The 17,980-nt window shown below is 41.4% G+C and overlaps 2 protein-coding genes across 18 annotated transcripts in view; one reads left to right on the top strand and one right to left on the bottom strand.

Moving 5' to 3' along the window:
- Positions 1-17,980, bottom strand: part of EPC1 (enhancer of polycomb homolog 1) — a 64,831-nt gene that overhangs the window by 46,521 nt on the left and 330 nt on the right. For 6 of the 7 annotated variants that reach the window (XR_010425330.1, XM_064637010.1, XM_064636990.1 and 3 more), the window contains exon 1: positions 2,006-2,158. Coding sequence is in view for 5 of the 7 variants with exons in the window: in XM_064637010.1 (XP_064493080.1) it covers positions 2,006-2,158 (153 nt within the window). In the remaining 2 variants the exon portion in view is untranslated. Of the gene's footprint in view, positions 1-2,005; positions 2,159-17,311; positions 17,416-17,980 lie in introns of those variants that run through there. The other variant, XM_064637019.1, reaches the window with a different exon arrangement.
- Positions 2,170-17,980, top strand: part of LOC135403241 (collagen alpha-2(I) chain-like) — a 58,358-nt gene continuing 42,547 nt past the window's right edge. The window contains exons 1-5 of one of the 11 annotated variants that reach the window (XM_064637088.1): positions 2,170-3,062; positions 3,925-4,060; positions 6,883-6,966; positions 10,627-10,765; positions 12,479-12,632. In XM_064637088.1, the coding sequence (XP_064493158.1) occupies positions 2,170-2,625 (456 nt within the window). In that variant the 3' untranslated portion in view covers positions 2,626-3,062; positions 3,925-4,060; positions 6,883-6,966; positions 10,627-10,765; positions 12,479-12,632. Of the gene's footprint in view, positions 3,063-3,924; positions 4,061-4,566; positions 5,161-6,882; positions 6,967-7,496; positions 9,211-9,728; positions 10,766-12,478; positions 12,633-17,521; positions 17,895-17,980 lie in introns of those variants that run through there. The other 10 variants (XM_064637097.1, XM_064637079.1, XM_064637071.1 and 7 more) reach the window with 10 other exon arrangements.

The raw sequence follows: 17,980 nt of genomic DNA on the forward strand, positions 1-17,980 counted from the left end.
CTTGTGTGCATATTCAAATACAGGCATGAGCAAACTTTAACTAAGGAAAGTGTCTACTTACGCCTACTGCTCTGAAATTTAACCCTCGAAGCTAGATTTAGGAAACAAAAGCATCGCATTAACCACAAAAACAAACCTTATAATAATGTTTAATATCTTTCCCTTTCCCATTACTACTTTTCCTTAGCTAGGACATATCTCTCTAAGTTTAGGGAGACTATACAGACAGCCCATGTAATTTTCTAGTCTGAAAACTTGTAACTGCCAGGCAAGCAGTAAAAGACAGCAATCTGACATTTCTACATAAATAAATGCCCACTCGCTCACTTGAACTGAGAAATAAACTCAGTAAGCATCACAGCAAACAACAAAACTTAAAATTCTGGTACAAGAGGAAACTAAGGGTGCTTTCTCTTATATTCAGAATCTTCGGGTTTCAATTCAGAACATATCTATTGTGTCAAAAAGAAATACAAGCATTCTAAGCACTGCTACCTATTCCTCAATGGATACCATGCTAAAGTTTTGTGCACCTCTACAAAAATAAACACCATCAAAACAAAACCATAAAAAACACCAACCTACCAATTAAAAACAAATACGAAAACACAAAAAACAAAACCACCACACTTCACAATGTACATTTTAGCGGATGTTTAAAGCAACTTATGACTTGCACAAGACTTGGAAATACTGAATTATGTTCAAATGGTAGGGAGTTATGCTACAAAAGCCTCAGAGAGCAGTTACTGAATGGACAACAGCATGAAGAATATTACTCTCTAGAAATCACTCTGCCTGAGGACATTTCACAAAAACTCACAGACTCAGTTAACTTACAGTAGTACTGCCACAGACAGAAAACTCCACTTAAAGATGATACTTCTCTTAAAATAAAGGTAACTGAAAGGATTCTACATCTAGAAATACAAACAGAAACTTCAGAGCTGCCACCTTTAACAGACAAGGAAAGTCAGACAACTAGAAAAACTCAGGACTATGAAACTATCACCTTTGTTCTTAGCACCAAATTTCAAAACCTGCTTATGTAACTTTCTACAGTTCTCCCCTACTTGCTGTGCTTAATACACAGACGGGGAAAACTGATTATACTAAGGAAATAACTAAAGATTTATAAGCACTGAAAGTAACAACACACTTCAGAGCCGGGGTCTTCAACAACAACCGCTACCGAGTGTTTTATCTTCAGCAGTAACAGCTAGTGATTGTTTCACCTATCTTGGAAAGTGCTGAGCAAATGATTAAACGATCCCGAAGTTCAAAAAGGTTTAAGTTTCACCCTCCACTGAGACAGCAAAATCGAGCGGGAAACGACAGACTTTTAGCCTCCCAACACGGATTTCCTCACTCTCAGTCGTGCTTCAGAACCGACTTTCGGAGGAACCATCACAATTTTACTTACACCTTACAGACCTCTAAGTATGTCTGAAGGTGCTTCTAGGGTTTTCAAGTAAACCCAAGCGGAACCCCATCCGCTCCCTATCTCTGGGCAGGGGAGGAAGGTCCCGCTCCCCTGAGGCCGGCCGGGCCCGCGCGCGCTCCCGCCGCCGCGCGCCCCCCGCGGCCCCGTCCGGCTCGGCAGCGCCCCCCGGCGGGGCCGCGCGGGCACGGCGCCGCCGCCGGGCCCCGTCTGCGCCTCGCGGCTGCCGCACCAGGCCCGGCCCAGGGACCGACACACAAAATGGCGGCCGCCCCGCGCGGTCACGTGACCCCCTTTGTGCCTTTCGGGCCCCCGCCGAGGGGCCGCCGGCGGCCGCGGGTCGCGCGTGGCGGGCGAGGGGGCTGTGAGGGAGCCCCGGGGGAGGACGCGGTGAGGGGCCCCCGGGATCGGCACCTTCCCACCCCGGGTGTCCCCCCCCTCCCGGCGGGCGGGGAGAGTGGGGAGAAGATGGCGGCCATTTTGTGCTTGCGCAGAGGCGAAGGTGGGGGCCCGGGTGCGGGGGGGATGGTGGGACCCGGCCGAGGGGGGGGGGGTCTCACGTACCGACTCCTCTTCCTTCTCCATGCCCGTGGGCATCTGCGGCACGGCCCGGTTAATGGAGGCATATTCGGCCAAGTCAGGCAGGTCCTCGCAGCGGAAGACGGGCAGCGGCTTGGACGCGTCCAGCGCCCGGGCCCGGAACGACAGTTTGCTCATGTTAGGCGGCGATGGCGGCTCCGGCTGGGAAGGGGGGGGCGACAGCAAGAGCGCTCCGAGCTGAGAGCCGGACCCCGCCGAGCGATCTCATGGAGGGACCGGGGCTCCCCCGGCGGGGCGGGGCGCACTCCGACACGGGGCCCGGCGGCGCCGGCTGGCGCGGCTGGGCTGGGCGCTGGCTCCGCTCCTCCGCCGCTCCGGTTCCGCTCAATACGCCACGGCCAACATGGCGGACATTAAACCTCGACTGGCCGCCTCTTTCAGCCAACCCCAGCGCCACAGCCATTCCCACACTGCATCGCGCAAGGCGCGGGCACGGCGCCGCCCGGGGGGAGCGCGCGCCGCGCGGGCACGGCGGCGCGGGAGCGCGGCGGGCTCCGAGCGGCCGGAACGGGAGCAGGAACGCGGCGGGGATCGGAGCGGCAGCGGGATCGGGGGGCGCAGCCGGGAGTAAAGCGGGGCTTTAATCAGTGTGCGGCACCGCTCCGCTCGCCGAGCCGTGCCGGGGAGCCGCGCTCCGCTCCTGCCGCGGCGAGGAGGTTTGGGCGGCCCCAAATCCTCCACACTGGGGGCAGCGTCCCCGACAGCCGCGCCTGACCCTGACAGCTCCGGGAAACCTGGGCGAGAGAGGCGGGGAATTGCCGACCTCGACCTTTCCGGCCGCTCGGGGGCCGGACCGCAGGACAGCGGCGCCGGGCGCTGAACTCGCCCCGACCCGGTCGCGCTGAGGCGGGGTCCGAGCGCGGGGCCGCCCGGGGAGCGCCCCCGCCCCAGGGACCGGCCCCGCACCCGCCGCCCCGCACCCGCACCCGGGCTCGCTCCGTCCCCCCACCGCCGAACCGAGATCGCATTCGCGCTACATGTAAGAGAAACACGAGCAGCTCCCCGAAAACGAGGAAGAACCGTAAGAACCGGGCGCCCCCACAACCGCATCCCCAGAGCTTTTCTTTGAGGCTTTCAGAAACTTGGTCCGGCAGCGCAGCGCAGACACGCGAACTGGTTTAACCCTTGCGTGCATTTATTACCAGTGACCCGCTCAAGCGATCTCACCCTAGGCAAAGGGTAGAACTCATCTGAGCATGTCTCATTAGGGAAGCTCGTTTACATCCCAGTGAGTCGATTAAATTGATGCGTTACCCGGCGACAAGCAGGGGATAGGAAGGCAGAGTCTCCCCGGTCCAAGCGCTGCCTGCACGTGCCGCCCCAGGGCATCCCAGCGCAGCCCCGGGAACGTCAAACTCCGCTCCCGCCAGGCCGGGGCTGGAGCCGCCGAGTTAAGGAACAATCCACCTGCTCATCTATGTTATGTTCTTGCACTAGATAATTCCAGTTCTAAAGTAAACCCCACCTTCTTGAAGTTACGCTTATTTCCATTTTAAAATGTGAGAAAGTTGTGTTTTGATTGAATTCAAGTGCCCCTCCACTTTTAAAGCAACATACTGTAGTTTTGTACTGATATATGAGAATTGGTAGACAGAACTTGTTCTCTATCCCATACTACTCCTGGGAAATAGAACTTTAAGAAATAGGATATAGATATAATAAAAAAAATTTAGGGAAACCTAAGTTTGCTTAGCAATTTTAGAAATCTGATCTCTGTAATAGAAAAAAAAAAGCCATTTTTTTAATCTCATCACCTCTTTAATAATAATAATAATAATACCATCCTGAACCTTGAGCAACTGCTAGACACTGGATGAAATATTACTACATGGAGTTGTTAGCAGCAGTTTCAAGCCAACTATTTGCATGTGTCTTCCGTGTAGGTCTCCCAAACTGTTTAACTTGCAATCAACTTGGCTTCATAACCTCTCTGGGACCAGAAATTCTATCTGTTTTGCAAATGGGTAATGCAGTGGAAGACAGCTGCTAAGGAGAATGAGACTTGGTTTTTTTAGGAAGGTTGGGGTTTTGTTGGTTGTTGGTTTTGTTTTTTTTTTAAGGAGAGTGGCATGAACTAAGGAATATCATTGTATTCATTTGTATGTCAGTAGTTACATCAGAACCAAATGTCTAAACATTATATCACTTTATACTCTAAAGCTTAAAATGCACACTAACTAGACAAAGTAATCTTAAAATAAATTGCCCATAAAATATCTACAGTTTTCCGGAAATACTAAATAATTTAGTTTATCCAATTAGCAGACAAAAAAAAAAACCTCAAAGCAATATGCCATCATAGATTGACTTTGACTCGAAACATTAAATGAAAATGAAACACCTGGCAGCTAAGCAAAAAATAAGGCCATTAAACATAACTCTTCACTTTTGCTGATGAAAGGAAAACAATACATAATGAACATAATTAAAAGTAAAGTATTGGAAATAACCCTGAACTATAAAGAAAGAATAATCAAGTACAAACTTATCCTTAAGTGACCTTTGCATTTCTAACCCTGCCACAGGCTTGAGAAAAGTGCAGAGCAAGCAGAACAGACAATAACATTTGGATACAAAGAGGACAGTATGCATTAAGAAGGAGTGTTGGCCTGAAACTCTTGGACTCATCAGCTTTTAATGTTTTGCTAATAAAATAGATTGTGTTTAAATATTTTGTAGCAGAAGATGATTAGTCCTCAAAATTAACTAAATTAAATTGCTAGTAAGATGAAAAGTGTGATATTTGAAAACAATGCAACATCAGAATGTCTGTTCTCTAAAAGGTGGTGACGGGAAAAGGCATAGAACATAAACAGACTGATGTTTCCATTTTACTTTCCTTTCAGTTACAATATGCAGGATTATTTAGCTTTTTCCATTTTGTAGCTTTTACCAAAATGAACACATTACATCTGTAGACATCAGTGCTGCACTATGACAGCAGTTAATGTAGAATTGGTATGTTTTGCATAATGACCAAAATACTCTTTGCAGGCTGTCAGTAAAAGATCAGTAAGTGTATACTAATTTGGTGAACCAAAGTGCTGTGTTATCTATTTTAAAAATTTAACTGTAAGGTAAAGTAACTGAAATATAATGAATATAACATTTTGAACTGATGGTTTTATGTTTTTTCATTTTGGGAGGTTTTTTTGTGTGTGTGTGTGTTTTGGGTTTTTTTTGTTGGTTTTTGGTTGTTTGTGTTTTGTTTTGGGTTTTTTTGTTTGGTTTTGGTTTTTTTTTTTGCAAACTGCTGAAATTAGATCTTTAACATTTGGGGCATTTCTTTAAGACTTCATTTTTTATGATATGAAACCAATTGAAAGAACTAAATGAAAGCACTTTATATATCAGCTATGTAGCTGGTAAATATAAGCATTTAAATATACATTCAGAAGTCCTAAATTCAGACTGAGCATTAGGGGCAAATTTACAACAACTTGCTCCATGCAGCTACAGACAGAGGTCTCTTTTCCTCTCATCTAACTCGTGTTTGTGATGCCCAAAAACTTAACTTGCTATTTTGGCTTGCAGGTTTTCTGTACCATTTGACAAGTTTTTACAAATTTTAGTATTTATTTAGTTTTGCAGCTTAAGGCCTATCTGAGTTAAAGAAAGACTTCCAGTCATTTATTTAAGCATGAATTGTAGTTTTTTGAACATGAGTTTAATATTGTCTCACATTTTAACACCAATCATCATCACAAAAGAGCTGCACATAAAGTCCATGCAGGTTAAATCCCATATTATTTTTGGTGCTTTCTGGAATCAAGCAATTTCATATTTTAAGGATATAAAATTCTAGGAGACAGTTGTTCAACATCTAAAAATTTTTTTTTAAAACATTTTTATTCTCCTTTTTTGTATTAGGATTTATTTGTATTTTGTATTATGCTAAACTATACACTGACTTTCATATTCATAAATACTTGCAATTTTTAATTTTTGTCATTCTGACTACTTCATACCCTTCTACTAACTCATCATTTATCTATACATAAATGTTGTTGATCTGGTTTTATCTCCATAAATGCTAACTATTCTGAACTGATAAAAAAAAATGTCACTGATATCTCCACGCACACACATTCGATACTCAAGTATTAAAAAAGGCACATTCTGAAATTACCATATCTGGATAAGCTTTAATGGATTTTTCATGTATATTCCTGTTCTACATTTGGTGGTGATGCTACTGTTCAAATTTACTTCTCAGCTACCTTTCTTGTATATGTTTTACAACACTAGATAGCTATATTCTTTTAAATCATCTCATACTTGGAGTTTGAATTTAAATGAGATAAATGTAGGCAAATATGACACTAGAGGTTCTTCATTATTTTATAAAATGTCACATTACAATAGTAAGTAGATGCATACAGAAATTATCTTAATAGCTGGAAGATTTCAACCATAATGTAACGCACAGTGAATTTCACATTATTTACTTGTGTCAACTGTCTGTGTTAAAAGAGATAATGGAACTGTCACACATAAACAATTTAGACACCACACTACAAAACTGGTGTAGAATGACTTTGTGATAACCTCTGCGACTTTTTTGAAACCTAATTTAGTGTTTCATAGCTTTGGTATCTCAAAAGAATGGTACAATATATTCATTTAGTTATTTCAGGTGTTCACGGTTGAGATGCAGTAGGTACAAAGCTTATTTGGAGTTCTCTGAATCATAATTTGAAGTAGTGACCAAGTAAATCTCTTCCTCAATTCTTGACTTAATGAGGGGAGATTATATATATATATGTTAAACAAATTAAATTTTTGTTTCTGGTACATGTACTGCATGATCAAATCTTTCAGTTACCTTTTATTTTTTGTAGGCACTTTCAGTTTACGCTGCAGAATACCAAGAGATGAGATACTACTGCATTTAATATCGTGTTCCTGTTACTATTCAACAGAATGTAAGTAAGCATAATCCTTTAGATTCCAAAACTGCCCCAAAAAAAATTTAAATTTGGAGATACAACAGCCTGTAAGACAAGAAGCTCGTGCTAAAAATGAGCATGTAACTTTTCCACTACAAGCCCAACAACTGCTATTCTCATGAGCAGTATCTTACTAGAAATGACCAGTAGTGCAGCATTACAGAACCAATTGTATCCTCAGCATTCAGAACAGAGGCACTGAAGTTGGCCTTCTTGCAACACAGTCCAAAGTTTTAATGCTTTGTCACAAGTGACTGTACCTAAAACTGGATAAGGAATTGCCATGTGATCAATGGGTTTCACATTTTAAAACTACACACAGGAAATCACAAGGCAACAGTATTTTGCAGCAGGTAATGTCAACAAAACCAAGACAGGCTGAAATGAACAGTAGTTCTGTCATTTCTCAGGCTCTCACTTTGTGCTGCGCTGCCTTTGGTAACAATGTTGGTTTAAGACACTGGTCCCCTCTCCCTGCTCTGCCACCCGCTCTTTCTCCTCTGTAGCTGCACTGCCCCCTCACTGGTATCAGCACCACTGCTTATGGAGCTGCCCTGAGTACCAGGTGGGAATGCCATCAGATACATTAACAACTCTGACAAAAGCCTAACTGCACATAGCAGAAGAAAAGCCACCCAGAAAGATCCATGTTGGAATTTATATGTCCCCACTATCTGCAGTTTACGGCCACTGCCCTCTTTCTTCATGTGATCTAGTTTGTGAAAGCTGCAGAATACAACAGTCTGAACAATAAAAGCTGTGCAAAAAGGATTTGAAAATGATACAACTATATATGCAATTTAATACACACCCAAAATAGTAACACTGTCATATGCTATATTTTAAAACTTTTGCCTACAAGACTAGTGCCTGAACTAGGCTATAAATGAAGGAGTTCTTATTTGCTTTCAGACTGATTACATATCACTGTGTATGGGTGGGGTGTTATAATTTCAAGTATATATATAACAGGCAATGTTTTTTTCCACAAGTGAAAGGATCTAGATGCCAATTTAATGGTGTAATCTTCTCTGGGGATGTCTTTTCAGTTATACATACTCAAAAGTCAAGTCCAGCATCCTCAGGGAAACTAAGCTGAACCTCAACTTCATATCTAAAAGAGAAGCAATTCTCTTACAGAGAAGACACAAAGTAAAGAGAGCAAAAGCTATAGCCAGATTCCTACTTTTCCAACTATAACTAAGCTCTTAGAGATAGTGGAGGCACTTGCCTATATAGGAGGACCAGAAAGTGCAAGAGGAATGAATGACTTAGGATTATTATTTTACGGAACTCAACATTTGTCCCAATGTTACCTGGACAGACAGAGCCCATTTTACCATTCTCTTGCCTAAAATGTATCTGAAAGCAAAGAGAGTTTGAGGGAGGTTGTTTTGTACTGTCAGAAAGGAATGAGCTTCCTTCATATGGCTTGTTCCAGAGATTCAAGTTCTTATGTGTCTAGGGAAAACACATTATAGTGGAAGCAGTTATTCTCTTAGATACAGCAGTGGTAATGACACAAATTATGCAGACTCTTCTGTATTGAAATTTATTTTTCCCTGTTTAAATTTTAACGGATTCAGAAAAGTTATCCTAAGAATTGCAAGGGTTAAAAGTGATTTATGAGTTTCTCCTTTATGGTTTTATGTTAAAATGTGTAATCCCTCTAAAATACTGTGCTAGACACACCTTGAATTCTTAATTTAGTCATTTTCACCAGCAACTCATTTCACAAAATAATCTTTTAGGATTAAGTATTAAGATAAAGGGGACCAAAAAAAAAAATCCAAAAATGTCTGACTTTATGCTCTTGTTTGTTTTTTTTTTAAATCTTAATCCAAAACATTTTGTGTTCTGACATACAAAACAATAATAATATTAAAATCACAATTTATTAGGTAAACACAGTTTGAGCTGGACAGACTGGCTAGGCACCTCTTACTTAGGTATGGGCTTCTGCAAATATCAGATTATAACACATGAATGATTTCTGAGTCAAGTGAATTTAATCATATGATTCTGTATTATTTCCAGTAGAAAAGCCGGCAGAAGGGCAAAAAACCTTATGCTTTTCTTGCAAAAAACCTCACAACTAAGCAAACAAACAAAACAAAAAAAGCAAGCAAACCCACAACCAAAAAAAAAAAAAAAAGCCCCACTTTCTCTTGTGAACACAACTCTAATTCAAGAGCTAAGGATAGATTACTTTGATATCCTGCACAGGATAAGGTGAAAGGCTAAAAAAGGAAAACAGAAGTACAGAAATCATAGTTGTACACAGGTTGAAGACTGTCCTGAGTCTTTAAATTGACCGCTAAGTTAAAAACAAAAAAACCCCACCACAAACACACACCACACCACTAAATAAACCTTAAGCTGCCACAGTGCTCACACCCCAACCCTGGATAAAGGGGTAAACTGGGGACAAGCTACATGCCTTTGCATGACTTTAGAAAGTTTACTTCTGCACTGTTAATTGCACTGCCCTATGTAAATGCAAATACACAGCAAATTCAATTCAGGGAAAGACATATGCTCTAATGTCCTAATTTTTTACCTTACACTCCCAAGATAGAAATCCTGTCTTGCAAGTCAATCTATGAAAAATCATTTCAAGTGCTCCAGAGCTTCTGGTTAGTATGATCAAGTATTTTCAGAACTTCAGAACTACGTTGCTGATGTTAAATAACTGTTAAATAACGTTACTATATAAAGCCAATCGTTTTAAATTGCAGTTCCTGAATCAGAATGAAAGTAGTGTATCTGCTTGCCTCAGACAACTGTGGAAAACACTGACTTATACCTAAACAGGAATCAGCCAGGCTTCAGAAGTCTCTTGGTGCAGGAAAGTATACTTGCATCTTGGAATAAAGAGGCATTTCCCAAGGCATATGTTTAGATTTCTTTTTTTAATGTTAGTGAGACCTATCTACCTACCTACATACATATCTAGCGTGAGTGAACTCTGAATTTCAGATCAAATTAATACAGTTGTGTCATTAAATACCTAATACAGGCTATACCATCTTTACTTAAGGTAAATACATTTCTCCAAAGAAATGAAAAAAATACAAATAACTCAGCTTTTGGATTTCAAAAGTTTGCAAGAACACAAATATTCTTTCAATTTTAGAAGCGTTTGGGTTTTTTTTTTTACACAGTGTAGTTTGATTTATACTTCTAAATTAAGCATAAGTGAGTGTTCTAGAGATATTGTTTGACTTCTAGGATACAAACTAATGATAATAATTATAACCAAACATTTATATATGCACTTCAGAAAGCATAAATTAATAATGCTGTATCAGTGAAAAAAACCCTAATGAATTGAGTTTGACTATAAATATCCAGCAGAGGAGGCTAGATCTGAACACAAATCTGATAAGACTCTTCTGATGTATATATATATTTAAATGATAGCATCGGAGGCATAAAAAATGTAAAACTCTGATAGGGTTAATCTGAAGAAAATATATTTTCTGAGGTTTTTGAACATTTAGAGAATGCAAAAAACTTGTGGGAGTTGGGCAGATGTTGAGAGGAAAAGTGTTTTTGTTTAGACGAAAACTTGAAGTCACCCTGAGAACAAAAATAGAGACATCACATTAGGTTATTTTCTCTGTCATAATGCAGGTGGGAAACCAAGGCTGCTGTGATATAATTGGCATTTTCTTCTCACCCCACCCAGTGAAATCCCCAAATCTTCCATAAGGGCAACCTGACAAACACAGCCAAATGGTGGTTTTCTCAAATCACTTAAGAGTAGAAGCAGGTAAGACTTCCAGCCCCTCGCCCCTGCCTGATAAAGACACTCCACTCTCACTCTCTTATTGAGCAGTGTGTCAGTTTTACAGCCGTTCCACATTCTGCCTGTCTGAGCAAGAGAAGGGGACAGAGCCCTGTCATTGACACAGGGCTCTGTGCTCAAGCCTGGTACTGGTCACAAGTGCCAGGTCCACTGAACGTCATTGGATTTATAAGCAACTCAAGAACACAAAAGGATATGACCTAATTAAAAAAAAAAGGGAGAGCATGTAAGATGGGAAGGAAAACAGTTTCTCACATTAAAGTAGCTCATCTGAAGTCTGCTTGACTAGAGCTTTCATCCCACAGATTCCTGCAATATCCAATTTTTAGTTTGGAAATACATCCAGAGATTAGAAAAGAAACCAGAATACTTTCTTACAGAATCTTCATTCATTATGTGATTATAAATGGATATGGGCTAAACAGAATGTGTATATGCGGAGTCATTAGATGTATTTTTTCCAGCTGTTATCCAGCATGTCTTCTTCTTTAAAAATGCTGATTGTGTCACTTTTACTGAATTGTGAATATACAGTCGCATTGTCTAAAGACGTCAAGATATTCTGTCTTGTATGGATATCTTTGAGACCATCAGAAATAACTAAAATGTTGGAATGCAGAGCACTTTTAATTAAACGTTAAACTTTCCTGAGGAAAAAACTCTGAACAAATATATCCAGGTAACATGCCCTGTCTATGCCTGGCATCACAGATGAAAATCTGTCAGATAAAAGGACCCTTTCAAGAAGTTATCCTTTTAGTCATCAGGTTATGGCAGCACCAAGATTCTTTAGTAAACAGATACAGGACCTAAGGGATGCCTGTCATGCCGAAAGGCCCAGATCTGAGCCACCTGGTTTTTTAGCCTGTTTGAACAAAGATGGAAAGCTCACTCTTACTTATGTTAGTGAATATCCAAGACACACACCCCTGTGAAGCCAGGGAGGTCTTGCTTCCATTTAGCAAGTTTCTTAAAGCTCTGAAGGGAAATGAGGATTAAGAGCTAACTTTTCATCACCTAAATGATGCACAGGTCAGTATTAGCAAACTCAGGGGCATGTGATTTATCTGATTAGATGAGGACATTGACATCTGAACTAGTCATAAGAGGAAGATGGACACCTGATCAGGATACTCAGTGAATTTTAAAATAAGATTTATATCACTGCAGAAATCCAAAATTTAGTTTTTTGGTTCTTTTGTTGTTTGATTGGTTGGTGTCCTTTTGTTGTTTTTTTTAAAGCTGTGATTTACTTGACCTGGTTCTTTTCAATGGCTACAATTACAGTTTTAACAATACTCATCTAAAGGCAGGTGAAAGAGGTTCTACATGAAGTGTTTATGATACAGGGATTCCAATCCACTCAGCAGCACAGCTGACTGTTAATGCAGTGAAGTGGAAGTTAACACCACCTGAACACAGGCCCATTGCATACACATCTAACCATGCACTTGTAAGCACAGGTCCCAGATTAATCCAAAATGGAACCTGACAAAAAAAAAAAAAGACTTTTCTGGGAGGAGCAAGTCTGCTCACTGTTCCTCAGGCTTCTCACATTTTACATTTAAACATTATTGAGTAAAATCCATGAGGCAGCTCTCTCCTTTCCCTCTTCCTCTGGGAATCCCAGTGCTCAAAGCATTGTAAAAACTAACTCCTCCTTTTTCCTTTCCCTAGCAAAAGTGATCCAGGTTGTCTTCAACAACAGAGGGTGTTAAGTCAGTGTCCCACCATTTTCAATCATCTGCTCCAAGTCTCAATTCCCATGGACTACGTTTAGAGCTCTTGCTGTTTTTAATGGTGCTCAAAACAATACACATTGCATCTGTAACTGTTGTTTTCTGTTGTATAGTATTGTATGGCTCTGAGCATGTACCATCCAGGAGCTTCATAACAGCATCCCAACTCCCCACACAACCAGTTTAGACTGGGACTCACTTGTTATTTGGCAGTTTCCGTCTCTCTGTTGTTTATACTGGGAGATAAGCAGAAAGAATAATTTTTAGCAAACATACTCACTTTCTAAGCACTCTTCTCACCACCAATTTTAGACTCTGGCTATTATCAGTAGAGAATTGATGAGCAAACTTTCCTATTAAGGAAATTTGTAGTACTAGTATTATCTTGCTCCTGGACAGTCCAGTGGTAACATGATATACTGGAAATGTGACTTAGCAAAGAGTTTAAAGAGCCCATGGGACCTGAAGCCATTGGTACGTGGTCACATGTGTCCCAAGACATATTTTGTTGCTCACAACAGCAAGACAGAAATTCTATTTCAAAGCACTGACATTCCCCACCCTGTATATTTACTAAAGCATTTAAAATCTAGGATTGTCTCTTCACTACAACATGAATTAACTTCTTGAGCTATTTGATAAGAGAGGAAAAATATGAAGAATGCTAAAAGGTGGATGGATGTGCTAGTCATAGCAGTTCCTCTGGCATATAGGAGGTAGAGCACATTATTTCATAACACTGGCAAGTCATACAAATATCACTCTGGAAGACGTGTGGACTTCTTAGAAGATGAGAGTATGAAGCAGGCACGTAATATATTGTCCTTTGTTCACAGGTGTGAAACAGGTGATAGTTGACGTAAGTTTTAAAATAATTATTCATTGCTATAAATTGACACTGACAAGTTTGATGTGGAGAACTACAGCTAGCAAAGTCATGAAGTAAGAAAGGTGAGAAACAAGACTATGTCATAAGGTGTCAAATGTAAAGATAACCTCCCCCTCCCCTGAAACCCTGTTGAATCAAAGACAATGAATACTTTAGAACCCTCAAAAGGGAACAGACAGGAGTCCCAGGCACCAGGGTGTGTTATCAGCATAGGAAACTAGAGAACACAACAATCTTTGAGTGAACTGAGTCCCAAACAGTGCTCTTCTACACCACCAGCATGCTTCTGGGGAACTGTCTTCACATTACTATCATTTAACTTTGGAAGCTGGTTATATCTGCCTCAGATCTACACATCTGCTCTGCTGTGACTGTTTTAGACTGTGACTGTTTCTACTGTGACTGTTAGCTGAGTATATACCACTAGTAATATTGGTAAGAGGAATGTCATGAAGGCACAAAGAACATTTCGGTCGGTCAGGTTGAGTTAAGCTCTTGGAAAAGACTGGTTTACAGTAGGATGCTGTATTTCAATTAGTTTTAAGCCAAGAGAGCCAAATATCTTTGAAAGGGGTCTGGAGTCTATATAGAGTTTCTGGATAAAAGGAAAATGGTATTAGGAGAAAAATACTTTACTTTTGCCATCTTGGAAAGGGAGGGATATATAAGGGAGAAAATTAAGAAACCCATAGAAAAAAAAAAAAAGTAAAAGTTCTTCTGCTTTAGGTCCTGGCATTCCACATTTCAGAAGGAGCAGGGTGGGGAAATCACACAATAAATACAGAGCCATCCCTCAGTAATGACTCTTCCAGGCATTTCTGCAGAAGACGCAGGAGGTAAATAAGTTGCTATTTAGCTTTGAGAGGATACAAAATCTTAATCAATTTAATCTTATTGGCAACATATCTGCTGGGAACTATTTCTTATTCAACAATGGCTCAAAAAGGAAGGAGGAGAGAAGTGAGGAAACTGCTGAATTGCAAAAGATCGACACTTCACTCTTCTCACCTTGTGACTTCTTGATAGGAGTGAGAACAGACACTTTGATCAGATGCAGCTTCAAAGTTGCAAAACCATAACCAAAGTTAAGAGTAGCCCCAACTAAAGGGGAGAAAGAAGAGTAAGTGTGAAGCAAGTTGCTAGTCAGCATTCATGTTCTTGCTGACATCACTGAGCTAGAACTGACTCTGAGCAGCAATTAATTCATGGCCTACATGCACAGGCTGCAGTCACAAGAAATCATCGCTTTCATGGTCCAGGATGACAAGAGGAGCAGAAGCATGAAATTACCTTCAGTAAGTACCTCAGTTTATCATTTGCTCAGTACTGTTGTCCATGGATGAGCAAACTGAACATTGGTCTACATGATGTAAAAAAAGAAAAGTTGTATCAGAATTAAATAAACCAGTGATTCTCTAAGATTGATAATTATCCTCATAGATTCAACAACAACTAGCACTACTTCCATTGGAATAAACCATGCCCAAAATGCCAACCTTTGACCTAGTGATCAGGTCTCAGAGATGGAAGATGGCCAAAATCCACACTTTTGAAGAGTTCATATCTTGATACTTGTCCTCAAGACCTAAGATTTGTGCGAGGACACCGAAGATGTGATGGTCACGTTGCACTGTCACAGGCCACCAGGACTCTCCGCTCCAGCCAAGAAACCATAAAAGCAGATATTGTCTGATAGAGCAGATGATAAAAGCTGACTGATATAGATGTTAGTTACTGAAAGAAGGTTGCAAGATGTATTTTACCTAAGACAAAAGTAAAATTTACCTTCCTTTAAAGAAAGATAACAAATAAGAAACCATTGCAGAGATCTGCATAAGATGTGTCAGTTTCCATAAAACTAATTATTTTTATGAGCAAACTTTCTTTAAAAATCTAAATGCATTTTTGAAGATTTAAACATTCATGAGAAGTTTAGAGACTGTTTCGAACTGTCTGTTATTTGTCAAATTTATTCTTTTAAAATAATGAAGATACTGAAATGTAAAATAGATGCAAAAGCCCCTAAAATTGTCAGCTTTTATCACTCAAAAATAACAGGCACATGGATTACTTAAAAATGTGTTAAATTTAATGTTAAATTTATTCCTGAACCTGTTGAGTTTCCAATATATGCTCTGATCATAGGCTTGACTATGTCTTCCCACCCATCTTAGAGCATTAATCACTTCTGTTTTCTTACACCTAATATGGATGTTAGCAGAAAGCTTCCTAATCCTTTTGCACTTAGAACCGGGGTGATCTGTAGGTTCTGATGAAAGAAAACAACACACATTAACATATATCTATTTATAAATACATGTAAAACGCATGCTCCACTTAGCAATAGGAAAGAAAAAACCCACCCACCTCAGGTGAATCCTCTTTCAATCCGAAGGACTACCTTAGGTTTTCCCTTCTTTACAATCCCACCTTCAAACACAATCCAAACTCCTACAGACCTCAAGAGCAGATTTGCATATGCAAGCACAGGAGCAAGGGAGACCTCTGGGCTTGATTAACCACCGGTGAACGGAACCTTTAACTTCACAACGAGCAAACAATGGACTAGTTGCACAATAAGTGTGTGCCAAAGCCTTCCATATTGGCTGCAAAAAAAATCACTTAAAACCCTTTCATCTGCAGCCACTGTAAAATCATTTTGGGGGTGGGGCCGAAAATCTCATCACTGAGGAAAACGACTCTACGTACAGGATTGAAAAAAAAAAAAAAAAAATTAAGCATCAGCTTCATTACACAAACCAGCGAAAGGGTGAGGTCATGCCTGTGCCGGGCCATAGTTCATGCGACACTACAATTTTCCAGAGATACAATTTCATCGTCTTCCTAACTAATCGGAGGTTACTTTTGATACAGAGAAAATAAAAAGATACAATAGATTAAAACGTGCCCCACCTTTCTCCCCCCCCCTCCAGCCCCCTCCCCCTTTAGAGCCAGGGACACGAATTGTTTCGGAGCCCCACAGCGCCACCAGCACAGAGCAATGCAAAACAAAAAAGATCTCCCACCGGGTGACAAAAAAAAAAAAAAGAAAAGGAAAAAAAAAGGAAAGAGCCTAGAAAAATGCCAAAAATTACAAAATGTCTCCCAAATGTACCTTCTTGGAGGAAAAAGAACAAACAAACAAACCACTCACACACACCGCCAAAAAAGAGCAAACAACCCCACACCAAGACATCTAAATGAAGTGTGGGGAAATAAGAACCTTTATATAACTAATGCTTTAAGCTAATTACCAGAAGAGCGCTAATTTGTAAATAAAAAGGTCACTGTTTAGTAAGAGACACAACTTAATATAAACCCTGTTATGTCCATCTCCACCTTCACCATACCAAGGGCAGTTTTCCCTCGTACTTTAGACCAAAGTAATCCATCAAGAGCCATCACAAATGGCATTGTAAACTCTTTTAGCCACCACCAGACCATACTGTAGCAACATAATGTTCTTCCTTACACACGAGAGCTGCATTATATTTATAAAGACAGTCACATATTTGGTCCTGGATCCGTTTATTACTCGGTAAAGAATTCCCCGCCCCCCCCCCCCCAAACAAAAAGCTGGAACCCCAAAAAAACCCAAAACCAAACCAAGTCCATCTGGAAAATATTTAAGTTCTTATACTCTTAAACTGAAGTTAAATTGTTGTTAAGCTTCGCGTGTATAAAATTTTAAAGAGGAAAAAAAACTGACTTCAGTAATTGTCGCTATTAAGGAGACACCGTTGGGTGGGATACACGAGATCAAAGCTATGAAAAATACAAGGCTACGTTTTGTTCATCAACACAACGAACCCCCCCCCCCAGCACCAGCACAAGCCAAAAACCCGCAGAAACGAATATTTTTGGTTAAAACCACAAACTTACCTTGGGAGAAGGCAGCCCTTGCAAAAGGGCTGTAACAATATGGACTGCATACTCGCTCTCCTACAACCAGCCATCTCCATGCTGCAAAGGGCTCCCCGAACATCCTTAAAATATTTCGCAAATGCAGAAAGTGAGACTTTTCTTTCTTTTTTTTTTTTTTTTTCTTCTCTCTCTTTTTTTTTTTTCTTCCCCTCCCCGTCACCCCGCCAGGATCGCCGGGTGAGGAAGGAGGCGGCTTCCCGAGGGTCGGCGGGCGATGCCGGCGGCGGCCGCAGCCGGGGCGGGGGACCCGGTGCCTCCGGGGTCACAACTTTGCCGGGGCCGGCGGCGCCTCGATGGGCTCCGCGGGCAGCGGCGCCCCCGCCCGCTCCCCCCCCTCCGCCGCCGCCTGGAAAAATGCAGTGTGCCATTTTACACCCGCCTCTGGAACACACAGGACCAAAGTCTAGCGCTGGTTTTCGGTGACACTGCAAAACTACGGCTCTCCCCGCGCAACCCCCCGCCTCATCCTCCCTCTCGAAGAGAGAGAGAGAGAGCAGCCGCCTCTTAAGAATTAATAAAGAAAGACAGCTGGAGAAAATAATTCCGAGACTTCGTCGTTTTCCCTCCGTCCCTCCCCCCGCCCCCGCCCCCACTCCGAACCCCGCAGCAAGTTTGTGCCGCCCGGCG

The sequence above is a fragment of the Pseudopipra pipra genome, chromosome 1 (genome assembly GCF_036250125.1).
Source record: "Pseudopipra pipra isolate bDixPip1 chromosome 1, bDixPip1.hap1, whole genome shotgun sequence".
Taxonomy (NCBI): domain Eukaryota; kingdom Metazoa; phylum Chordata; class Aves; order Passeriformes; family Pipridae; genus Pseudopipra; species Pseudopipra pipra.